The sequence below is a fragment of the Papio anubis genome, chromosome 11 (assembly GCF_008728515.1).
Source record: "Papio anubis isolate 15944 chromosome 11, Panubis1.0, whole genome shotgun sequence".
Taxonomy (NCBI): Eukaryota; Metazoa; Chordata; class Mammalia; order Primates; family Cercopithecidae; genus Papio; species Papio anubis.
In genome coordinates this window covers 11,674,955-11,701,488 of record NC_044986.1, presented here as the reverse complement: position 1 = coordinate 11,701,488, position 26,534 = coordinate 11,674,955, and the positions used below count along the sequence as shown (strand labels likewise).

Sequence of the window (26,534 nt, the reverse complement as noted above, 5' to 3'; positions counted from 1 at the left end):
GAAGGTTTTCTCCCTGGTCCCAATACGTGTATTAAACTCATATTTCACGAGCGAAAAATTTCCAACGGACCACTAAGACGCAGGCATTGAATCAGTACTGTGTGCATAAACTCCCAGATATAGGCGGCTTTGCTTGTGCAAGAACTTCAAAATTGAGTCCTGGCCGAGAGTGGTGGCTCACACCTATAATCCCAGCACTTTGGCAGGCCCCGGCAGGTGGATCACCTGAGGTCAGGAGTTCAAGACCAGACTGGCCAACATGGTGAAACCCCATCTCTACTAAAAATACAAAAATTAGCTGGGTGTGGTGGCATGTGCCTGTAATCCCAGCTACTCAGGAGGCTGAGGCAGGAGAATCACTTGAACCCGGCAGGTGGAGGTTGCAGTGAGCTGAGATTGTGCCACTGCACTCCAACCTGGGTGACAGAGCGAGACTTTGTCTCAAAAAAAATAAAAATAAAAATAATTTAAAAAAATAAAAGGTCGGGTGCAGTGGCTCAAACCTGTAATCCCAGCACTTTGGGAGGCCAAGGAGGGTGGATTACCTGAGGTCAGAAGTTCGAGACCAGCCTGACCAACATAGAGAAACCTCGTCTCTACTAAAAATACAAAATTAGCCAGGTGTGGTGGCGGGTGCCTGTAATCCCAGCTACTAGGGAGGGGGAGGCAGGAGAATTGCTTGAACCTGGGAGGCAGAGGTTGCGGTGAGCCGAGATCACGCCATTGCACTCCAGCCTGGGCAACAAGAGCAAAACGCCGTCTCAATAAATAAATAAATAAATAATAGAGTCTTTTGTTCAGAAAGCATTTTCCAAAGCAACCAGCCATTAGATCATATAGCACCCAGGAAACAGATACTTGTGCTACAAGTTATGTTGAAGCCCTGCGTGCCCCAGCTTGGATGTACAATGAGGAGTCTGTGTGCCTGGCTGCCTGACCAGCCCAGCCTGAGCCTCCTACCTTCTGAAAATACACTTGCTGGACACAGCAGAGAAAGCTGGGACATCTTCAGCCCTTCAGGGCTTCCTGGAGTGCACTGTTCTAGGGAAAACCCTTTCATCAAAAGGCATGTGGGGGGCTCGCAAGGAGGTGAAGCACTGAATAGGATGTGCCTGGCCTTTGATGACACAATCTTAGGGTGAAGAGTGGCCCTACAGAGATGTCACTCTGTAAAATGAATGCATTGTGATCTCCAGTCCTGAAACTGAACCCTCCGGTCCTAAAACGCTTCCATCCCCTGAGTCCTAATGACAGTGCTCAGCCAGAGGCAGCTCTCTTCATCTTACAAAGTAGTAAAGCACCTGTCTTAACAGACAGCTATACCCCAAGCCTCTCATGGTCCCTTAGCATTAAGGCTATGGCCTCATTTTTGTCCCTTCTCTGGTGACTCTTCAGAAAAGGCTGGGGGTGTTAAAGGTACAGACCAAGGCCGGGCATGGTGGCTCATGCCTGTAATCCCAGAACTTAGGGAAGCCGAGGCAGGTGGATCATTTGAGGTCAGGAGTTCGAGACCAGCCTGGCCTACATGGTTCTGAAACCCCATCTCTACTAAAAAACACAAAAATTATCTGGGCACGGTGGCAGGCGCCTATAGTCCCAGCTACTCGGGAGGCTGAGGCTGGAGAACATCACTTAAACCCAGGAGGCAGAAGTTGCAGTGAGCCGAGATCGCGCCACTGCACTCCAGCCTGGATGACAGGGCAAGACTTCATCTCAAAAAGAAAAAAAAAAAATATATATATATAGAGAGAGAGAGAGAGAGAGAGACCAAACAGACCTGTCACTGACACCGAGACTCTGCCATTTACAAATCGTGTGACCTTGAGGCACGTCCTCGGAGCAGGAACAATAATAAATGAGATAGGACACAAAAGGCACCCGGCACAATGCCTGGCACTTACACATCCGCCATCAGAAAGACCTTCCGGCTGAAATCCTCACTCCTCCGCTAAGCAGGAAGAAAAGCAAAGCTGCCTAGCCAGGTCTTCTCAGTGTGGAAGGTCAGAAAGTGAGAGAGGAGGGGGCAGGGTTCCTGTTCTATTTCTCAATCCGTAACACAGAGTTGGGGGTTAATTACCTTCAGTTAGCATTCTGCTTCCTGCTGGTGCGTGCACGTGTGTATGTGTTCCTACGGACAGGAACATGTCAAGGAGCTCTTCTCGCCTTTCTAAGAAACTTCTCCTTCCCTACCACCTCTCCTGTATCCATGGATATGCCCAAAATTCCACCTCTGGTTCTTCTGGTCCTTTCCCTGCATTCCAGTCTCCTGGGCACCTGTGGCTTTTCCCACCTCCTCCCCGCAGATGCCACTCAAGTCCCTGCTTGTAGGTTCATATTTCCACCTGCCCAGGGGGAGGAAACACATAACCTGGATGTCTGCAGAGGTCGTATCCAAAACAAGCAAGTGACCTTCAACCTCCTCCTCCTCCACCAGCCTCTTCTCTTACACGATGAAGGGAGTCATACCACTGAACTGCCACCCAAGCTCCAAGACAGCCCTGAAGCCCCTCTTTTCCTCTGGCCCCTCCTCTGATCAGTCCCGACAACCCTTCACCTATTAAGCCTATCCCTGATAGAAAGCTTAGCTCTGAAAGAAAGTACGAGCAAAAAAACTGCATCCCACAGGCCTCCTCCAGCCCTCCACAAGACCTCTGCAATGCGCCTAACTCATCACCCATGGTGCGTCCCTTGTAGCCACTACAGACCCCCAGAGAAATCTTCTGAAAAGCACATGATCTCTACTTTTTAAAAAAGGCACAGACCACTCCAAAGTCAGAGAGAATAAAACCCAAAGAACATCACACGCATTGAGGCTTGATTGCTCCAAGCCCCATATCCCCCTCTCTCTGACACTCTGGCTTGCCTGTCCACATGGTGGGTACTCTTCCCTCTACCTACGAGCCCAGCCTGCTATGCTGCCTGGCAGGCTCCTATTCAGCTCAGTTCCTATAGCCCCTCTGTGAAAATCCCGATTCCCATTAAGACACTGCACTGCTCCCATCTCATCCTGTTCATCCTCTAGCACATGCACAGCCAAAGACAATCTGCGTCCCCCACCCACTCCACCCAAAAGATGTACGGAGAGGGACTGGAGCAGGGATCAACGCAATGTTTCTCAGACTTTACTGTGCATAAAACCATGTGGCCAATTTAAGACAGCTTCCTCACTCCCACTTCCAAAGATTCTGGGTCGGCCAGGCGCTGTGGCTCACACCTGTAATCCCAGCACTTTGGGAGGCCGAGACGAGTGGGTCACTTGAGGCCAGGAGTTAGAGACCAGCCTGGCCAACGTGGTGAAACTCTGTCTCCACTAAAAATGCAAAAATTAGCCAGGCCTGGTGGCGGGAGCCTATAATCCCAGCTACTCGGGAAGCTGAGGCAAGAGAATCACTCGAACTTCAGAGGCAGAGGTTGCAGTGAGCCGAGATTGTGCCATTGCACTCCAGCCTGGGAAACAAGAACAAAACTCCGTCTCAAAAGGAACAAAACAAAACAAAACAAAACAAAACAAAATATTCTGGGTCAGTAGGCTTGGGGGTGGGGACTGACATTCTTTATTTCCCACAGGTGAGGCCTGATCCTGCTGGTCCAAGACCCACACTACAAGAAGTTCAGCTCCAGTGTCCAGGGATGAGAGTTTGAGACCTGCCTCTGCCGGTAGTGAACGTGTAGGCTTGGACAGCCTCACATCGCTGAGCCTCAGAGTCACGCTTTAGAGAAGAGAAAAACATCTCCAGGGGTGCCTGCTGCAGGGCAAGGTCACCACAAGGACACAGTCAAAGGCTGCCCAGGAAGGCCTCTGTATACTTAAAGAGAGGGGCACGTCTGACAGCGAGCGCTCCTCATCCTGGCGGGTGTGGGGTCGGCGGGGGGCGGTCCCCATCGTGCAACTCAGCCCTGGCCAGGAGGGCACTCCTGGGTTCCTGTTTACCGGGCATAGCTGATACTAACTGGCCGGCAGATTGCTTTTTGCAACCATGTGAGTACCTCCATTCGCATTCCTCTGACTTCAAAACAGCTTTTCTTTCAAGTAAACAAGTAGGTCTCATCATATATAGGTTACCTAAGTGAGGATTTCTGGAATGTTCCTAAATGAGACTAAACATCTGAAGATTTTGTGAGATTCATCATTATAAACACCCATGTATGATGCCTGTTTAATTTACAAAGAGGCCTGTGGCTTCTTAAAATACCTTCTACTATTCATCTATCCAACACATCTGAGAGTAGCTGATATTTGTATGTGGGGCACAGTAACACACCACAGAATTCCCTTGAGATGAGAACCCCAGCAGGGCTCGGGAGCCAGATACCTTACCCCAGCCCCACAGCATGCCGGGAATAACCCTGCCAACATCAAACCATGGGCAAGAGTCCCCACAGCTGTGCCTCAGGCAGTCCACAGAGCGAAGGGCCTGCATTACTGCGCGCTGGGACGGCTGGCCTGCATTCCAGAGAGCATACCCTAAAGCCTGACTGCATTCCAGGAGCAGCTTTGCAGGGACAGTCACCTTGCCACACTTACTGTTACCTGTGGCTCCTAGAAGCTGCTGCTGGGACAAGCTCACCTCCCTGAAATTGATGTAAACATTCAATAAATGGTGCATACTCCAGCAGATACATTTGCCCCGTATGGGCCCTGAAAGGTCAGATCGATGTCCAAATCCCGTTTGACATTTTCCCCAAGCAGGCCCTCCCACACTAAGCACTTTCTGAATAAAGAAATACTTTTAAAGTGGCCAAGGCTACAAAATAAAAGGGAAGGTTAAGAGTTATTCAAGAGGGCAAGGCTGCCTCCTGCTTTCTCAACTCAGGGCCTTCTGGGGGTACTGTTCGGCAAGTTGATTTAAAGGGCTGGGCCTTTCTTCGCTCAGCAGGACCTGGTTCCAACACTCCTTCAGAGGCTGCAGATGTGTCCCCAGCCTGATCCCCTCAGCAGCATCCCAGCCATTTGCAAATGAAGCAGCAGCAGCTGGAGACTGGGAAACAGATGGTCTTCCTCATTTGAATGGGTTTGATCGGGCTGCTTGAGGCTCAGCAAGTTCAGGCCTGGCCAGCATCAAAATCCGTGCGGAGGCCTGAAGGCACAGAGTTGTGGCCCGGGGAACCGGCAGCAAGCAGCTGAATGGGAATGACCTGGTGGAGAGGTTCCCCATGCTGCCTTCGGGTGGATGGGACACGATCCCAGCTGGTCTTGCACCGCAGGACCCAAGGAAGGCAGGTTGGAGCCACAGGGATCACTTTTCTCCTGTGTTTTGCAGAGGAAAGAAAAACTCTCCCTCGGGGAATCCTGAGCCAGAGGACCGAAACCCACATTAACTCAGGACATTCCACGTTAAGCGCGGGCGCCACCACAGTTCACCTTTCTTCCCTGCTCCAAACCGCATACTTGCATAGAGGTAAAAGCTTCAAGAAAACAAACAAACAAACTTTGAAGAGTCACTACTTCTCACAACCCTCCAAAGCAGCATTCGGAGGGAAGCTTTAGATCTCAGAAGGGCTGTGCGCGGCTCCCACGAACATAGGCTTCCTGGGACAGGGCATCCCCCGGGCAAGGCACCTGGGAGGAGGCAGATTCGCCATCCTGCCCACACCTGACCTGACTCCCCTGACCACCCTCCGGCCATCTCTCTGCCTCCACATTGGCCTGGCAAGAAACTCTGCCAATTAGAGGTAGTAACAGAAAAGAGATAGGAAGCAGGCTGAAATGACCCACTCGAGTGGAGGCTGCCGGGATGCCCTTGACCCGCCTCCTCACTCGCCACACCTTCAAGGGCAAGCACCTCGTAAGAGGGGAGAAGGGGGGCCTCTGAGCCCAGCTGCACACATGCACTCAGCAGCCTCTGCTCCGCCTCCATTAACATCAACAGGTGAAGCCAGCAAGGGACAGCAGAGAGGCTAGGCCCCGGACAGTCACCTCACTGGACAAGGGGTCAACCTAGCAATGCACCTAGCAGGCCAGGTGGCTGGTACTGATAAGGGTCAACCTTGCAATGCAGGTGGGTTTGCTGGGGAATCCAGGTGGGTGCCACCTCCTTAAGGGGAAGCCCAGCCTCAGGTGTGGTGGCTAACACGTGTGATCCCAGTGCTCTGGGACGTCAAGGTGGGAGGATTGCTTGAGCCCAGGAGTTTGAGACCAGGCTGGGCAACAAGTGAGAACCCCTCTCTACCAAAAAAAAGAAAAGAAAAGAAAGAAAAATCAGCCTGTGCCTGTAGTCCCAGCTACTCAGAAGGCTGAGGTGGGAAGATCGCTTGAGCCTAGGAGGTCCAGGATGCAATGAGCCGTGATTGCGCCACTGCACTCCAGCCTGGGTGACAAAGCGAGACCCAGTATTAAAAAAAAAAGAAAGAAAGAAAGAAAAAAGAAAAAAAGCAGCAGCAGCAGCAGCTTTCTAGTCCCCGTCCCTGGAAACTCCTAAACATGGGGCACATGCCTCCGGCCCATGATTTTCCTACACAGGATCTTCGCCTTTGATTGGACCTAGCCCTTCATTTTTTATTTTTGTTTATTTATTTTTATTTTATTTTTTATTTTTTATTTTTTATTTTTTTTAATTTTTTTTTTTTTTTTGACACGGAGACTCACGCTGTTGCCCAGGCTGGAGTGCAGTGGCCGGATCTCAGCTCACTGCAACCTCTGCCTCCTGGATTCAAACGATTCTCCTGCCTCAGCCCTCCCAAGTACCTGGGACTATAGGCGCCTGCCACCATGCCCGGCTAGTTTTTGTATTTTTAGTAAAGACCAGGTTTCACCATGTTGGCCAGGCTAGTCTCGAACTCCTGACCTCATGATCCACCCACCTCGGCCCCCTAAAGTGCTGGGATTACAGGCTTGAGTCACCGGCGCCTGGCCCTAGCCCTTCATTTTTGCAATTATTTGACAAGAGCCTGTCTCCCCCACTCAACTGTTTATTGCTTGCTATTCTATCCCCGCAGAACCTGGCACATAGTAGGTCTCAAAAATTATTTGGGGAACAAATGGACGAAAAAACTCAAAGAAACCACAGCAATTACCCTGCAATCTAAAAATCATGTTTATACCATCTTGCCTCTGCCAAGCTCTGAAAGTTGTCATCGCATGGGGAGTTGCAAATTTAAGAGGGAAATTTGTAGCATCTCCTAGTCAAGAACTCTACAGCCAGGCGTGGTGGTTCACACCTGTAATCCCAGCACTTTGGGAGGCTGAGGTAGGTGGATCACCTGAAGTCAAGAGTTCAAGACCAGCCTGACCAACATGGTGAAACCCCGTCTCTACTAAAAATACAATTAGCTGGGTGTGGTGGTGCACATCTGTAATCCCAGCTACTCTAGACGCTGGGGCAGGAGAATCACTTGACCCCACGAAGCAGAGGTTGCAGTGAACCAAGATCGCGCCACTGCACTCCAGCCTGGGTGACAGAGCAAGAGACTCTGTCTCACAAAAGAAAAAAGAAAAAAGGAATTCTACAACTTTCCTCCAAAACTCAACTCCCACTTTGAAACGCCTGGGACCCCGAGTGCTCTGCAATCGCTGTACAAGTAGCCAAGAACAAAGTTCAGCTGGCTAAACCAGCCTCGATTCACCTCCACATTAGCTGGTACTGGGGTTCACTTTTTATTTTTAATACCAAACTGATCTTTGCTTGCTTTAAAAATGGGCTCCATTTCCTGGCCTCTTTTTCTCCCCTAAGGACATCCTTCCTGGCCAAGACTGGAGAAAGAGTAGGTATTTCTGCTTTTGGCCTTTTCATTCTCGGAATTTTTTCTTTTTTGGCTTTCTTAGTCTCTGCTCCTAATCTCTGCAGAAAAGTGACATTAGAAGGGTGGGGGAGGCCTTGGTGCTTGTTTCCATGACCACAGATTGTGGGAGTCCTGGGTACAGGGGTCTGTCTATGCAGGTAGGCCTTGACTTCCTACCCAATCGTAAATCAGAAATTCTGGGAAGAAAAGCTTGACATAATATCAAAGTGGCAACAGCTGAGGGTTAGCAGGCACTGGGACAAACCAGCAGAGACATCCAGGACAAGGAATAACTGGGGACGGCCCGCTCTGCTGAGATGGGTCACGCGTCAATGGGCAACAGAGGCCAGCCCTTCTTGTTCTGGACTCCTACGGTGTGGCGCAGCCTGGACCACCAACTGGGACCCAGTCTCCCATTGGTCTCCTTGGCAGCAGTCAGGGTTCACCTCTTTCCAATAAGCCACATGCCACCAGAAGCCATTCTAGAAGAATCACAAAGTATAATTATTAAACATTTTTATTGCCTGGAATTTTTCTTCAAATGACTTTAGGAGAATTCGGTATGGATGTGTGAGAAGGAAACAGAATCAACCAGCGGTGTCCCTAACAGGTTTAACAGTCAAATGACAGATTTAGGAAAGAATGAGGGGTCACCACATTCTCCAGCAAAAAAAAAAAAAAAAACCCTCCTGCTCAGGAAGGAGAAGGGAAATTTTTCTTCCACCAACACATTCACCCAAAGACCTGGGCCCACACTCACTAACGATGAGGTCCTGGAGGAGTCACTTGATCCCCAAGAATTTCAGTTACCTTGTCCATAAAATGAGAACAGGAATACCCAAGATGTTCTGGGTTATTAAGATGGGAGATAATATATGTTAAAGTACCTAGCACAGAGTCCAACCATGACAGACACTCAATAAATGGTAGCCAGTTATCATCACCACCATCATCATCATCTCAAGGGATGGGCTAAAGAAACACGACCTCATCCATACTGCCCCCATTTCATAGTCTGTCCTACCAAGTAACCTCCATAGGAGTATCACGTGCAAATGCTTGTTCAGCTCCCGTCCACTTCAGTACTTTGGGTCCCATCACAATTTCGCCAAAGCTCCTACACTTCACGCTGACGAAAATCTCTCACCTAAGGTGTTCAGGAGATTGCTACAATTAAACATGGCGGGATAGCCATAACGTATTTGTGGCCTCCCTCTCAGCCTGGCCAAAAGCCAGAACACCACACGCGCCCCACCCCAGCCCAGTCCATAGCCCTCTCATCCCGCCACTTGCCCCACTAACCAATCCCATAACCTCCACCGCACCCCACTGGCGTCCCTGCCCTCTCCATCCCGTACCCGACCCCAACCGATCCACCAACCCCACTCTCCATCCACTTTCCCCAACCAATCCCACAACCCCTCTCCATCCCGTACCCCACCCAACCGATCCCATAACCCCTCTCAGTCCCATACCCACCCCAACCAATCCCACAACCCCTCTCCATCCTATATCCCCCCCAACCAATCCCATAACCCCTCTCCATCCTACATCCCACCAACCAATCCCATAACCCCTCTCCACCCTGCACCCCACATCCCACACCCCACCCTAACCGATCCTATAACCCCTCTCCCACGCTTTTACCCCAGCAGGTCCATGGCCTTCCCGCACGCGCCCCGCCAGCCAGTCCATTCCAGTCCATGCCCCCTCCATTCCATTCCCTCCATCCATGTCCAGTCCTTCCCCCTCGGCCAGTCCAGTCCATTTATCCACTAATGAATCCTTCCAGTCCATCCCCTCCATCCACTCCAGTCCATTCCATCCTTCCAGTCCATTCCCCTCCATCCATTCCGTCCATCCCTCCATTCCTTCCATTCCACCAACCCCCTCCACTTCCGTCCATCCATTCTGATCCATTCCTTCCGATCCACACCACACCCCACCCCAACCGATCCCATAACCCCTCTCCATCCCATACCCCACCCCAACCAATCCCATAACCCCTCTCCATCCTGCACCCCACCCCAACTGATTCCATAACCCCTCTCCAATGTTCTTCATAGGGCCTAATGGCAATGTGACAGTGTATTTTGTATTTTGAAGCCTCAGACAGAACTCTTTTGCCAAAATACATTGTTCTTCATGAAGTATGTGTCTGCTGTTATTATTACAGAGCTGCAACTGACTTTTTTCAACAGAGGGGGAAAAAATGTCAACCTTGAACCATTTGGACTGCAAGCAGCAGGATGTTCCCATTGCTAAAATCCATGGGCCTTGCAAAAGCCCAAGATAATAAAAAGGGTTGGACAAATCCAGGGCCTAGAGCCAGTTTTACATTTTAATTAATGCAAACGCCTCTCATCAGACAATTATCACTATACACTGTAAACATCTTATTGGTCCAGGAAATATTAGTTTTAGATTTACTTTGACAGGAAGTGGGACAGGGAAGAAATCGGCATTTAATGAATACCTACTCTGGGCCAGGAAATTCAGTAGGGGCTTTACATTTCATATGCATTTAATCTGCATATGCACCCTTCAAGATAGATACTATCTTTGAGGCTCAAAGAGGTTATCTAATGTTTCTGAAATCACAGCATCAGTAGATAGTGGAGAGATTCAAACCTACCTCCCAAGGTCAAGTTCCCTCTGTTAGTTTCTGTCTCCAGAAAGCATACCACACGCCATCCAAAACGATTTTAATCAATTCTATTTTTAAGAATGGCAGATACAGAATTTAGATTAAATGCAGAGAAGATTCGTATTCTTTTAAAAATTCGACTGGCTTTAAATTTGAAACATTTATAAATGTCCACGACATATATTCAATTGTGCGTCTATTGCAGCCAGGTAGAAATGCAACATGCATTGGTGGAAATCCAGGAGGCTTAGCAGGACAAGAAGGCTCCTTAAGGCAGCCACACATCTTTGGGGACAATCCCACTGTCAACTGACAATCTGAACTTTAAGGGTGTTCAGAGTTTAAACCCTAAACTTAACCATTGCAATGATCTTGACATTCATTTTATAGTACATCCCCCCGAGCACATACACACACCATAGATACACACAGTTGGCCTTTTCAATGTCTGGATACTTTTAAAATATTACAACTGGTCAGTATGGAAAATTTAACAGTAAACTGTCAGGTATAAAAATGGGTCACATATAGTAATATAGGAGCTCAAGGGTTCAAAAATAATCACGACAATTTATATAGAGTTTATTAACGTTAGAGCTCAGAATTGAGTTGTCTCCAAGAAAGGTGCTACATAAATCATACAAATAAATGCGTCCCTTGTTCTCATTCCTGAATCTATCAGCATTTTCCTTATAAGCTATTTTTAGCCCCCTCATAAAACACATTCAGCATAACCTGAAATTCTCTATGTGTGCATTCTATTCTGAAATGAATTGGAATTTACCATTCTTTACTTAGACAAGGGGTTAAAGGAAAGAATATACCACAGCTTAGCTCTCTGACTTGGTACTGTCAAAAAGAATCAGAAGTTTTTGGCCAGGCGCAGTGGCTCACGCCGGCGGATCATGAGGTCAGGAGATCAAGACCATCCTGACTAACACTGTGAAACCCCGTCTCCACTAAAAATACAAAAAGTTAGCCGGGCGTGGTGGCGGGCACCTGTAGTCCCAGCTACTTGAGGCAGGAGAATGGCGTGAACCCTGGAGATGGAGCTTGTGGTGAGCGGACATCACGCCACTGCACTCCAGCCTGGGTGACAGAGCAAGACTCCGTCTCGAAAAAAAAAAAGAATCAGAAGTTTTTAAGAGTGGCATGATGTGGCCAAAGTCCACAATGGCGCAGAATTACTTACGGTATTCCAAAGTGGAGTAAATGACACATTCAGCATCTGAAAGCTCTGGCACGGTACACGTTTCCCAAACCAAAATTACTGAAAATCTAAAGCATGCCTATTTTACTTGACACACACTCTTCAAGGATGACCGTGGCTTGTCCCAACAATTCATACTTTTGTATGAATATTTAAATGGTAAGAGCTTGAAGTTATATAAATAGAAATCAGCCACCACATACAAATCATGGCAAGGAAAAAGAAACTTGTAAAAAGTGTGACTTTTGTCTATTACAGAAGGAGACATCTTCTTCAAGACATGAAGGACCACCACAATAACCTGTCCAGCATCTTGTTCAATCAGACCTCTTTTTAAATGAACTTAGCCTCTGAATAGCCAAGGCAATCCTAAACAAAAATAACAAAGCTGGGGGCATCACATTACCCGACTTCAAACTATACTGTAGGGCTACAGTAACCAAAACAGCATGGTACTGGTATAAAAACAGGCACATAGACCAATGGAACAGAATAGAGAGCTCAGAAATAAGGCTGCACACCTACGACCATCTGATCTTCAACAAAACTGATGAAAACAAGCAATGGGGAAAAGACTCCCTATTCAATAAATGGTGCTGAGTTAACTGGCTAGCCATATGCAGAAGATTGAAGCTGACCCCTTTCTTATACCATATACAAAAAATCACCTCAAGATGGAAGAAAGACTTAAATGTAAAACCCAAAACTATAAAACCCTGGAAGGCAACCTAGGCAGTATACCATCCTGGACATAGGAATGGGCAAAGATTTCATGACAAAGACATCAAAAGCAATCACAACAAAAGCAAAAATTGACAAATGGGATCTAATTAAACTTAAAAGCTTCTGCACAGCAAAAGAAACTATCAACAGAGTAAATAGACAACCTATGTAATGGGATAAGATATTTGTAAACTATGCATCTAACAAAGATCTAATGTCCAGCATCTATAAGGAACTTAAATTTACAAAAGAAAAACAACCACATAAAAAAGTGGGCAAAGGACATGAACAGACACTTTTCAAAAGAAGACATATATGCATCCCACAAGCATATGAAAAAAAAACAAAAGCTCAACATCACTAGAGAAATACAAATCAAAACCGCAATGAGATACCATCTCACACAAGTCAGAATGGCTATTAATAAAACGTCAAAAAATAATAGATGCTGGTAAAGTTGTGGAGAAAAGAAAACACTTATATACTATTAGTGGCAGTGTAAATTAGCCCAATAATTGTGGAAAGCCGTGTGGTGATTACTCAAAGAGCTAAAAGCAGAACTATCATTCGACCCAGCAATCCCATTACTGGGTATATACCCAAAGGAATATAAATCATTCTACCATGAAGACACATGCACACAGATGTTCATTGCAGCACTATTCACAATAGCAAAGACATGGAATCTACCTAAATGCTCATCAATAACAGATTGGATAAATAAAATGTAGTATATATACACCATAGAATACTATGCAGCCATAAAAAAGGACAAGATCATGTCTTTTGCAAGAACATGGATGGAGCTGGAGGCCACTATCCTTAGCAAACTAACGCAGGAACAGAAAACCAAATGCTGCATATTCTCATTCATAAGTGGGAGCTAAATGAGGAAAACTCATGAACACAAAGAAAAGAACAACAGACACTGAGGTCTACTTGAGGGTGGAGGGTGGGTGGGAGGAGAGAGAGGAGCAGAAAAAACAGCTGTTGGGCACTAGGCTTAATACCTGGGTGATGAAACAATCTGTACAACAAACCCCCATGACACAAGTTTACCTATATAACAAACCATTACATGTACCCCCAAACCTAAAATAAAATTTAAAAAATTTAAAAAAAACAAAACTTGGCCTCAAGTTCTTGACCAAACTACACTAAGAAGGCAAGTCAGGGAGGAAGACGGTGTGGTAAAGATGGGGTATGGTTAGCAACACCAAGCATTTCAATGCTAAGAAAGCTAAAAAAGTAGAGCCATCTCTAAATCTCATATGGGATACAGCAAAAAACATGATAAAAAATGCAAAACTTAAGGCTAGAACAGGCGTGGCGGCTCACACTTGTAATCACAGCACTTTGGGAGGCCAAGGCTGGAGGATCGCTTGATGTCAGGAGTTGGAGACCAGCCTGAGCAATATGGTGAGACTCCGTATCTACAAACTATTCTTAAAAATTAGCCAGGCCTGTAGTCCCAGCTACTCAGGAGGTTGGAGGACCCCTTGAGCCCAGGAGTTCAAGGGTACAGTAAGCCAAGTTTGAGGATACAGTAAGGGTACAATTGCACCACTGCACTCCAGCCTGGGTGGCAGATCAAGACTCTGCCTCAAAAAACAAAAACAAACAAAAAACCAAAGGCTAAAATCATCTCTCAAGGAAAAGAAAAATAGAGACCATAAGCATTTTGCACAGTTGCATAAAACCCACTGGATCAGAATTATCTGTGGAATAGCCCAAAAAACTTCCAAAAAATAATTTCTGAACTGCCTACAGAGATGTCCCCCTGCTCCTCTGCTAAGAATCAGACCAGTACAGTGGAGAGTAGCACACCAGCTATATTTCCTACCCAGCTTAATAGGCAGGTACCCAAAAATCAATTTCCCATGTTTTCCTTTAATGACTAAAATTAGCTTCAATGGAAATGTAAGAGTAAACTAGATGAGAGGGAGTTTTTAACAATTACCCTGGCTAAAAAAACACCTAAACAACAGTCTGCAAACTGGAAGACTAGTGGATACATTTTATTGAAACTACGAACATGAAACAAAACACTTCCAGTTTAAACACGACCCCAGTTATTTCACAGCCATGTAATTATTTGTTAAGTCTGATATTAAAAACACCTCATATTGGATTGCTGTGGTTTTGTGAATTCTCACCCTCAACTGGGTCAAAAAGACTTGAAAGGAATAAAGTCTTTACTTATGGCTCGATGCGGGGCCACTGGCATAGTATAAACGCTCTTTTAACTGGTTGAAATAAACAGACAAAACAGAAACACACACATATACCCCAAAGTTGAATCACAGCGAGCCAGTATAGAGATGATACAAGTACCAGTTCTCTGGGCTGGCCAGATTTTTGCTCTATAAGTAATATTAAACATGGCTCTTGGTCTATGAATTGTGAAACACTTTATATACTAATAAAGAATGTATACTTCATTGTGTATTTAACTGCATAAGCCTGCATTTGGTTTAATTGACCAAGAATAAGTCCTTGTTCCAAAACTAACTATCAAGTTACAGTCAACTCTTAAATATTAACACTCATATTGAAAAACAAAGATGCAGATAATACAAAACAGAAGATTATTTTAAATCATTCACTCTTGGTATGCGGATATATTCTTTCTTCCTTTCTTTTAACTTGCAATTAAATGCGTATGGCTAATATTATGGCATTTACAATACTTCTAACAAAGGACTTAAACCATACTGGAAAAATCTGACTTAGGGAGGTCTCTGTGCAGATCCTGTCCTCAATGTTTCTGCTACTGAACTCTGGACCAACTCACGCTGGTCCAGGAAGGCATCCATCACCTCTCAGAAGATTGACAAAAAATTGCTACACAAACTACATTTTTTTCAGGTTGTTACTTTTCAGAGTCACACTCTGTGGAGGGCGGGAAAGTAATTAAGGGTTTAGGGTTGAAAAGCCCTTTCATTTTAGCTCCTACTGGGTTGGTGTAAACAAAGATGCCATTAATGTCAACAATGACTTAATTAACCAGAGTAGGTGACAATGTCAGGAAGAACTTGAAAGTAAGAGTTGCCCCCTCTCAGGGTAATCAAGCTTGACTATACTTCAAATATTTATAATGTTAATCAACAGAATAGTACTTGGCATTGAGGACTGCCCCCCTTCGAGTCAACCATGTTTTCACTCCTCTGCTGGTCCCCTATAACAATGAATGGCCAAAAGGAAATTAACAATGAATGACCAATTGGAAAACTCATATTTAATCTGAAATATTAAAAACTAAAATCTTCTAGAGATTATTTTCTTAAGTCAACTAAGCGGACCCAACTCCACTGCTACTACTTCAGAAAGGGTCCAAAAGACAAATGATATATATGTGATATATATGACATATAATATGATATGACATGACATGACATTGTACAAAGCCAAGATGACTAACCATATCCTTTCCCTGAGGGGCCAAAAGAAAAGGACCCTCTAGTGTTAGGGCCCAGGCTTCTTCTTCCTGGAACTTCTCAGTCACATTTTTCTCCTATTCAATAGACATTATCTAAACTGAGCTTCCAAATAAATTAGCAAACCAAGAAGTCTTACAAGATAAGACCTTGGTGCGCTGAAGGTCAAGGTGGAACTTACTGCTAACCAAGCTATAGTTGTTCTAACCATGGAGAACTGATGGACAGGGGCACAGGCACACACGCACGCGCGCACGCACACACACTCTCTCTCTCTCTCTCTCTCTCTCTCTCTCTCTCTCCAATTCGCCAGCACAGAGCCTAAACCTGAGCCCATTCTCCGTTGTTAAAAACTCCGTTCTCATCTATAATTCAATGACCTTCCTAATCACCTCTGACACCAAAGCAGTACTCCTGCAACAGAAGAACTGGTCTCAGGGCTCAAATCAGTGGCCAGTATTAGACTAACAGATGAGGGGAAGTGGGAACCCTACAGAAAGCAAACACAGCTTCCTGGAAACACCAAGGCCCCCTCCATCCAAAAACAACTTTCTTCTCAACTGTCTCCAAAAGCCTAGATGCTTTTTGACCTTGTGGCACCTGGCACAGCCAGCCCACGGGACTGGGAAGACCCATGTTCCCAGCTCACTGGCGACAATGGTGACAAGGCCATGCACCTGATACTTACTGGATGCCAGCCCCTGTGCTAATTGCTCTTTAAGTTCAGGTCAAATGGAAATCTCCTAACAACCTTTTGGTGGAAGAGTCAGAAGACTTCTGAGGACATTAATATTCAATGACTATTAATGAAGAGACCCTAAAAATCATCTTTTCAAGCCCTCAGATGACAGAATGGGAAACTGAGGCCCGGGACTTGTATGCTTGTCCAAAGCCGCCTCTTTGTCAGGTTTTGCACCTTCCTCTAAAACATCTTTTCTTTTCCATCTCATAATTCTCGATGCAAATGAACTCATAGCTCATGGAAACTATGAACCCATAAAAATGCACAAAAGGACATTAACAAAATATTACCTAAAACTTCCAGAACTTCATGGACCTCCTTCCTGATCCATAAGTGCATCGACAGATCCCAGGTTGAGCAGGCCTGCTTCCAACAATACCCACATTGTTGGATTTAAATTCTTACACAAAGACTCTTTTGGGGAACTTCGTCCCTTTCCACTATTTCTTCCCTCTGCCTCACCTGTCCCTCCCTGCATGTATACACAATTTTAAACTTCCTTCAAGAATTAAATATAGTAAAACAAATCCTCCGGGACCATTTTACACTTTATGTTGAAATAAACTCACAATAACGCTGCTCTGAAAAGCCAAATGAAAAATGACAGTTTTTCCCTAACCTGGGTTGCTCCTAAAGCCCACACTGTAGGAAATCCCAGCTCAAGCTTCCTCAGTTTTTGCTGAGCCACGCACTTAAGGGAAAACTAGCAATTACGGAAACATCCATTTTAATTATTAGCAAAAATAAAGAAGTACAGGCATGACTTTCAGAAACCAGGAACTTTTTCCCTCTTACATGAAAGCCCTATAAAAATGCATCACCACTGCAAATTACATTCATCCTGGTGTCCCAGCATAAGTTACCAAGAGGCAGTTCCATAACTGGCCAGTAGCTGTAGCTATACAAGCCTCAGACACAAACTCCTACCAGACTGGGAGATGTCACCACACCCATTAATTATAGAGCTGCCATCCCTCTGTGTAACAGAAAGTTCCCCAGTCTCACACGATTGCTTCAGGTGATAAGTGCTTCGGTCCTCATCCTTTAATGACACATGCCCGGGGTCTTCCTGGGGAGCCCATGTCTCTCAGAACTCTCATCTCAGATGGACACAACCCTCCTTCCTAAATTGTCCTGATCCGGCTAAGGAGGCTGGGCTCTCTGTCCTCTCCCAGCCTACCCCACTGGGTAAGTGTGCTGTATATTCACCCCATGCACGGGATGTGTTCCCAGAGCAGCTCAGCTTATCCCAGACACCATTCGGACTGCTGCGGGTTCCTAAAGCCAGGCAGGCACCAGGTGGGCTCTCTGCAAACAGGTTCATTAAGTGGCGATGAGTGCTGGGATCTGCCGTTTTATTCTCGGATTACCACTCAAAAAATAACTCAGCTACCAATATTCCCTCCTGATGACAGATTTCAATGCAGCACCAAGTAGAGGCTTGGCTCACGTTGTCTCCAAAGGGCTGGGAGAGAGGTTTCAAATCTGCTAAGCTGAACAATTCAGCCTCATGTAGTCCTCACAACTGGAGTTACACCTTGAAAATTAAGTTTCCAAAGCTGTGACACCAATGCATGCCCTGTGATACTTGGAGCTTCTCAGCTGGAGGAGATCCCCTGGCACATTCACTTTCAAGTTTACCTAAAATAGAATCTGCCACTTTGTGATGATGCATTACTTAAGTATTAGGAATTACAATGGCTAAAAAAAAAATTCTGAGATGTCAAGCCTGTCTCTCTGCGCTAAACTTCAGAACCTTCTTTTCTCCTTAAACAATGAAAATAAGACATCAGCATTTCAGATGTTGGCAATTTCTTTTAGTGGTTCCTTTTGTCAGAAAATAGCAATTCTTTACATTGTAAGGAGTAGGAATGCTGCTAGGGGAGACTAGAGATGACATTCATCCTCCCAAGGTTCGTCCCTTTCACCGCTCTCGCGGGCGCTGGATAAAGGTGAGCTCCAGCTGCCTCCCTCACCCAGCACAGAGAAACACACACAGCAAGAAACCACCAAACTATACCATTCTGCCTGCAGTGTTGCAGCAAAGGACCTTCCCTCATCAGCTCTGCCTTGCGGGGAACCAAGAGACCACCGTCAGGTGCTCTTAGAAGCCTCATTTACAATGCAAGGGTAGCTGCTTCTAAAACAGGCCTTAACAATCTGTCCCCAGACAAATCCCAAAACAAACTTGAAAAGTGAAATTAAATGACTTACCTTCTGGCTCTAATGTGGTATCCTCAACTAAACTGAAGGAGGGCCGGGCCAGGGACAAGGTTGCCATGGTGACCACGACCAGGCAGATGAAACGACCCCAGCTGACCATGGTTACGGTACCAATCCCCGGTCCTCTTCCATATCTCCATGTGGACGTTAATCCCATCTGCACACTTCCTCTACGGGCATGGACTGCGCGCAATGCCTTCAGCCTGTGGTGGGCTCAGGGACCGAGGCGCTGCCACCGCTGCCTCCGCTGCTGCTGCTGCTGCAGTCACTAAAGGAAAGAGATTGGCGAGTCAGGGAATCTTCCCCAATGCCAAATCACTCCAGCCCAAGTGGGATCAAACCATTTTTCAGCCTCTCAAATGTGTGCAGAGTTCTTTTTCATTATCTGCTAAATCCTTCCATCCTCACCTCAGAGTCCCAGGTGATTCCACCAGACCGGTCCACAGAAATGTGTTAGGCTAATCTTTTTAAAAGCATACTTTTAAGAAACAGAGATAAAACAGTAGCTACAGGACTCAGATACGTGCAGCCACTTCAGTGAGGCAACGTGTGCTCTCTTCTACTATCCACTATCGCCTCCACCGCCCTCAATGAGCAGAAGCAACATGACCTTAGTTTCAAGGGCAACTACAAAAGCAAGTTAAAAGTGCTCGGGTTGGCATAACCAACCTCATTCCCTCCTCTTAGTCCAACTGAGCTTTAGAAAGCTAAACTGTTGGAGGCGTCTGCTCACAGCTCCGCATTTCTGCTGGGCTGGAGCTGAGCAGTCTGTCCCACCCTCACTGTAGCTCTTGGGAAGAAAGGAGACCAGCAAAATCAAAAGAATCCCAGGAAGGCTACAGAAAATTCCCACCAGTTTACACTTGTCAGGATTCATTTTCAAATGGAGAAGTGTATTTCCGTCTTCCGCCAAGCAGCCACTTACGAAGAGTGAACACAACTGCAGCGCATTCAATGCAGCTGATCCAAAAAGGATTTCGAAGCCTGAATTCCCTTCCCCTGTGACTAAATGGCAGTCCAGGGCTGCTAAATGTCTTCAACCTCTGTAGAAGGGTTAGGAAACTGAGCAGATGCAAATTCTGATGAATTATGCAGGAATTTATTAATAATGATGATGTAAATTATGTAAATTTTAGTCATGGTATGTGATTGGACCAATAACTTTCAATATGCAAACCTATTGGCTAAATTTTCACAGTATAAGTTAGAAGAAGACACTCAGCTTACTATTCTATTCACCCATTTGATCCAAGGGAAAGAGAATTTTCCAAGAAAGCTTAATACATTCCAAGCAACTTTAAATTCACTCAGTACCCTCCGTGACTAAGGGTAGAGTCAAAATGCACAAACTTTAGAGAATGATTAAAACAATCACAAGAAAGGGCACATCAATCTCAGGCTTCGGATTCTGTGAACCGCAGGAATGAACCACATTTTCTAACATTGGGGGTGGAGGGAGGCCTTTAATACAAAAATTTCTAAACTCTACATTTTTTATGTACCCACTCGATGTTTCAAGTTATGACATAGGATTTCAACACTACTGGAGCCTCCCCAAATCTTATCATAAAAACTGCTCCTTTTAGCTTTGACTGAGGATAAAAATGGATGAGGGAAAAGAATATACCACATCATTTCCAAAGGAGGAATAAAGAAAACCTCAGCTTCAAAGATAGCACAGGTGAAACGGCATGATTCGCAGCAAAAACAAGAAATGTGTGCAGTTGTGTGTGTCCACGGTGTGTGTGCGTGCATGGTGTGTGTGTGTGCATGTGTTTTCAGATAGCTTGAAAGATTTTTCCTCCTAACTTTTCTTTCCTCTTAATCAAGAGCCTCAAAAGATAATTTCGGATCTATTTCTACACATATGTGGGAGGAAAGTACACAAACATTCTCATTGATTTACTAAGCATTTCCAGAACGCAGGGGAATTTTCTACCTCTAACACGCCTTCAGAACAATCCTAAGTCCTCGCAGAGGTTTCGCCCCAGGCTCCTTCCCCAGCCTGCTCCCCTACCTGTCCCTAACCAGAGGAGCCTCCTTGGCTCCAGGCAGAGAAAGGTGGACAGGGCTCTCCGCTGCATCTCAAGCCATTCCATCATCCTGCTAGCTTGCACTAGAAATTTGCATTTCAGCCATTTCCAGGTCCAAGCCCCACAGCAGCCCCCTCCCCAAAACTCTGGAAGGCGGGGACCTAAGGCGACAGGTCTGCACAGTTCCTCACCCAAGTGGACAAAAGTATGGTGCGACCTCCTAGGCAGGATAATTAGGTCCCCAGGCTCGGTGTTGGGAACACAGGCCCAGCATGCCGCTGGCGGCCACAATCCCGGCTTCCTGCCTTCAATACCATAATCCTTCCTGGAGTCTGAGCCCCAGTGAAAGCCCCAGCGTGTTTATTTTTCCCCTTGAAAGGGAACTCTCTTCTCAGCCTGCACGCGGGAGGAGTTGTCACCCTCCCTCTGATGGATGGCTCTTCACGGCCGCCCGCCCCCCCTGTCCATTTTCACCTCGGCACAAGCCTGCCCCCAAAGACAGGCAGAGTGACAAGCAGGAAGGGCTTGGCTGCGGAGTGGTCCCCATGCCAGGCCTGTGCTGGGCTCTTCAATTTACCATGACATTCCCAAAACCCCGGCCCTCCAAGAAGGCAGATCAATACAATGCCCTCCGCTTTGGGCTTCCACCTAAGGGGTGATCTGTCGACACACCGCTGGCTCGGCCACCGGGAGCACCTGGCGTTTTCTTCCTAGGTAGATTTCACATCAGGAAAGTCAACAGTGCCCGGCTCCTCCAAAGTGCAGACCCATCTCTTCGCTTAAGGCCTCCCTACTTCTCCCCAGCACTGAGTAGGAGCGGGAGCTGTCAAGGGGTCAAGTCTAGGGGGGAAATTCCTCAACAAATTGAAATCTCAAAACACACACACTGACTCAGGACCACAATGCCCTCCCAGTTTAATGCTTGCGTCCAATCAGAACTTGCGAGCAGCTTGGGGGTGCTCCTCACCACCACCCCCTTTCAGGGCAGCACTTCTTTCATTTGTTTGCCTGAAATATCCTGTTTTTCTCCCCCTTTTCGGGGCGCTAAAGAGCTCAGAGAAATCTGCATTTTAATTGACATTCCAGGGAAAGGGAGAGGGGCGCCTGATTGCTTTTCTATTCAAACTAAACAGGCTTTTCAGATGAAAATGAGTCGAGCCCGGTGGAAGATTTACAGGGATTTGGGACCAGGGGGACAATGGAGTTTTAAATGTTGATAGCGTTTCACACCAAACACATAATGGGTGCCCTGAGTTTGAAAGCAGGTTTGCCTTTAAGGGTAGGTTTTATTGTATTGGGCGAAAAGAAGGAGGGTCTGGAGAACGATCTGCAAGGGAGTGGGGTGCGAGGAGAGCGACAGAGGCTGGTGCCCCCGGGCCGGCCTCCTGCGCCAGGTTCGCGGTCCGCGAGGGTCGGAGCCAGCGCCACGCAGGGCCCTCGGCTGATTTCCCCAGCGCGGCCCCGTCGCCGAAAGAATGAGCAAGAATGAGCGCGCAAGTTAGAACTCGCCTGCGCTTTCGACATCTCCCAGCCGCTGCGGCAGAGCAGGCAGACGAACTAGAAAAAGTCGGTCCAGTTCGCCCCCTAGCCCCAGGCGCGCTGCGCTCCCTCCAGCGCCGACGGCGGCTGTGGGCGAGGGGCGCCCCGGCACCGACAAGCGGGCACTGGAGCCGTCGCCTCCCCAACAGTGCCACCCTTGATCATCGCCACCCCTACGGGATGTCACCGGCCCCACCCCAGCGGCCCCCTCCCGAAAAACGAGTCTCCGTGGGGCCTGGATGGGACGGAAGTTCCCAGGACCCACGGATGGAGCACCTCAGAGATGCCCCCTGGGACCCGGCCTGCGGGGCTGTGCCACGGGCAGGCGAACCTTCCGCCAGTCTGCTCTGGGGTCGGAGAAACGCGCCCAGTCAGCGGGAATGCGCCCGCCAGGGTTTGACAGGGAGGGGGGCGTCAACGCCAAAGGCAGATGTCAGCATCTGGATGGGGGTGGCAGAGGCAGAACTTCCCCAACACCGGCCGTCAGCACGCACCCACCTCCCCCATCACCTATGCAGCCACAGAGAGAGGACACGGAGCGCCCTCCACAATGCCAGTCCTTCCGCGCCCCCCGCCCAGAGGACTGTGCACCCGGCGTCCCGGGCTCCCCTGGCGTCCACGTCCCCAACTGGGGAAGCTCCCCGAGGCGTCTTGCGCGGCGATTACCTTGAATGGCAACGCTCCTCCGCGATCTGTGTTATCCCCGCGCCCCGCGTGGGTCGGGATGGAGAAAGCAACGAGCCCGGGGTTGGGGGGAGCAACTCCAAAACGCAGAAGAGTGGTCCTTGGGTCTTCGCCGGCGCCAAGGCTCCCGGGCTTCAAGAGCACCCCAGGCTGCGGAGGAGCGCGGGCATGACGCCCGCGGGCTGCCCTCGGATTTGGGGAAGGAGAGGAAGAAAGGACTCAGGCTTGGCGTCGCCTCCACCAAACTTTGCTCTCGAGTTGCGAAGGCTCAGAGCGCGCAGGCAAGCTGCGGCCTCGGGGCCCCCGGGGCTCGCGGCCGGCCCCCGCCAGCCCGGAGAGCAGTCGCCGCGCCGGGCCAGGTACGCCGCATGCAGCCCCGCGGCGCCCGAGCTTTGTGGCGGCCGCGCGCGCTCGCTCGCCCGCTCCGCACCCGCCGCCCGCCCGCTCGGCTCTCCACCGCGCTCTCCTGCAGCCGCCGCCCGCGCCGCCGCCGCCGCCTCCGCCTCCTCGCGGCGGGTCACGCCCCCGCTGAAACCCGAGCCGTTTCCTGGACGGCGGCGCCCTCTCTGCCAATCAGCGCCGCGCGCCCGGGCCGCCCCGAGCCCCGCGCGGCTCCCGACGCCTCCGAGCTGCCGGAGACACCGGCCGGGGAGGCGAGGGCCCGGCCGCGATCCGGCCGTAGGGATGCAGCGACAGCCTCCGAATAAGGCCTGGTCCCGCGCCCCGCGCCACCTCCTCCCTCCTCCCCGGGCGAGCGAGGCTGGCCAACGGCTCGCTGAGCGGCTGCGTTACGTTGTTTTATGTCAAGTTAGAAAACAAGTGACCAAAGGCTCTAACCCTGCCCTCCCCGTAGAGAGACTTTGAAATGCGCCTTCTTGGTACTGCGGGGAGGGTTGTCAGGCAACTGAGGCTTTTGGAGGAGAAAAAGCAACTTGGAAATGTTCGCAGGACATTGCATTTTTCTGTCCTTCTAAACAATAGAACTGAGAGGAAAAAACTGAATATTAATGGAGGACCTACTATGTGAGGGTCACACTACATAGGTGATTCTATTTCGTCTCCCCAACCACCCTGCAGAGTACTATTCCCAGTTTCTGATAAGGAAACTAAGGATCAGAGAGGTTAAGTAATTTGCCTAGGATCACACAGCTGGCTACTAGGACAGCCTGACCTTGAATGTGGCTCTCTCAGAAAAAGTCAAAAATTGCATCCAAAAAAAAAAGTGTTTAGTATATATGTTTGGATTAATAAAACGAAATTCAAAGGAGTCTAAAGACTCTACCATAAATAGCTGGACCTTGAACAAAGTAATTCCTCCCTCTCAATCTTAGATTCAAAATCATAAATGCAAAATCTGATTCTTCAACTGCACGCCAAGCTGTAACTGGTTAAAGTTCCTATTTCCATTCACCTTTTCACTAAGCCATGTCTTCAGAATAATTTATTTTAAATATGCTTTTTCTCCCTCCTTATTCATCCAGCTCCTGAGCAGTTGTGCTTAAGTTCAAGACATATAGATTAAAACCTTAATTATTTTTCTTTAGAAAAGGTCACTAAACCCAGAAATGCTTTAGAATCCTTTTGAGGCCTAAAGATAGATGAAGCATTGAGAACAAACCTGACTTGGAAAACAGACTTTTCCTGCATTTAGAAACGTATTTGCACCTGTGTCACTAACATTGCACACTTCATAACATTTACAAAAATATTTTTCAAGGTGCCACATGATTAGAAAATCATTTTTATTCACAATATAGCACAGAAAACGTTTATACAAGTTACTTAAAAGCCATACAAGTAAGAAATCCATTTAACTGTCTCAGGCAAAAGGCTATAACATTATATTTTGGAAGTCTGATAGCAACAAAATAAAAACTGGTTCTTAAGCAAAATTATCCCTCTATATGCTTGGTAGGAGGGTATGTTTTTGGTCAAGTCCTCTAACCTGGATTAGCCCAGAGCCTGTACATTAACAGCCCAGGTGATGCTTAGCCATTCACTCCCACCTGGGTTCTTCTGATAGCAGTATGTTTCAAGTTCTCAGAAAAGGGATGCAGCTGAACGCGTCTGCGTGCTCGCAGGCTGCCACTTACATCTTTATATTCCCCACCAATGGGAAACTCGAGTGTCTCAGGACAGATTCCATCCTGCACCGCATCCATCAGCCATTGAAAATGCTGTTAACACATTCTCACATAAATTAATGGTGCAGGAAGCCTCTGTCCCTATCCTCCATTCATCAATAGCTTTATGCATGTTGAGTGGAAAGGAAGCTTTCCACTGAAAATGACAAATAAGAACACCTATTTTAATGTCCAGGCACAGTTTGCAGAATGTGTTTTTTATAGAGATGAAAAGACACCAATCTGTCAAAAGCTCCTTATTCCCTAAAGAGTGCTCATTTCTAAGGGACTGAAACCCACAAGTCCACAATAGCAAACTCTTCGGTTTTGAGGGGGGGGAAAAAAAAAAAAAAAAAAAAAAAGCATGTTTAGAATTATTTTCAAAAAATAATTCTGTCCCCATATTTAGTCTTCAAGTGACCTCAGACCGTCCGGGAAAACCTTCACACCAGTGAGGCTTCTGAATGAGAAAATAATCTCTTTACAGTTTTTTTTCTTTTCTCTTCCCTCTTCAAGTGGCTGGAACCCCTTTCGTCAATGGCCTCCCATGAATGGTGTTGCTAATAAAGCCTATTAATGAGCTTCCACGGCGGAGTGTGAATAGGTAAATAAGCCCCAATCTGTTGAGGTTCTGGGGCAAGGGCAGAAAAGCCAGTAAGAACTAAAGGTGACAGTTTGAACTGAACTGCGAACGCCAGCACCAGGTTTCAGCTGAAAGACCCGCCAGACAAGGACACATTCACAGTCCCTCCACCCCCTACTGAGGTCTCTTTTCTTCGCAATTTTCCCCCCTTTACAAAATGTCTTGAGTAGTCACCCTTTTTTTTTTCAAAAGCCCTCGAGACGCCCTTCTTTTTTCACTCTAGTAATGATACATCAATGGGAAGGAAGAAAAATGAGGACACCAGAACTCCGATGCCCCCAAAAGTTTCAAGAAACAAATTGTGCTGCTAGCCCGTTGGTGATGGGAAGAGAAAGGAGAAGGGGGTGGGAACACTCACTGCCACGGGCCTCTCTCCTTTGAAGATTTGGAATTCTTCTTTTAATAATTTGTTTTGTAATGGGTGGCTGTTCCTTCACTCTAAGGAAACGTTAGATGAAAATAAAGGCTGCTGACATGAAGTGCTCGTGAACCTTCCCGGGTGGATCTGAGCTCCCTGCAACACCAGGAATTTCATTCTGTAAGCTACGTCTCAATAATGCCTGCAGCATGAAAGAAGCACTCAAATGGAAGGATATAGAATAGTCAGAGGACTATGATAAGAGTATTTACGTCTGGGTAAGGGGAGAGGCTGGATCCCCTGACAGCTCCAGCCCATCTTCAGGGAGCTTGTGGCGTTTAAGTGAAGCAAAAGCATTGATCCCACTACTGAAAAGCATCAATTATTTTAAACTTAGAACTGGGCCTGAATTCCAAAGCCGAGGCTTCCCCGGAGACAAAGTCCTTCTGGAAG

General features: G+C 47.4%; 1 protein-coding gene across 12 annotated transcripts in view; it reads right to left on the bottom strand.

The window, feature by feature from the left end:
• Positions 1-23,437, bottom strand: part of FGFR2 (fibroblast growth factor receptor 2) — a 120,491-nt gene extending 97,054 nt beyond the window's left edge. For 6 of the 12 annotated variants that reach the window (XM_009215497.2, XM_017944391.2, XM_009215499.2 and 3 more), the window contains exons 1-2: positions 22,940-23,029; positions 18,693-18,969 (exon numbers count right to left, since the gene is read on the bottom strand). In XM_009215497.2, the coding sequence (XP_009213761.1) occupies positions 18,693-18,858 (166 nt within the window). In that variant the 5' untranslated portion in view covers positions 18,859-18,969; positions 22,940-23,029. Of the gene's footprint in view, positions 1-18,692; positions 18,970-22,939 lie in introns of all 12 variants that reach the window. The other 6 variants (XM_009215491.2, XM_009215493.2, XM_009215492.2 and 3 more) reach the window with 3 other exon arrangements.
• Positions 23,438-26,534: the final 3,097 nt, after the last annotated feature.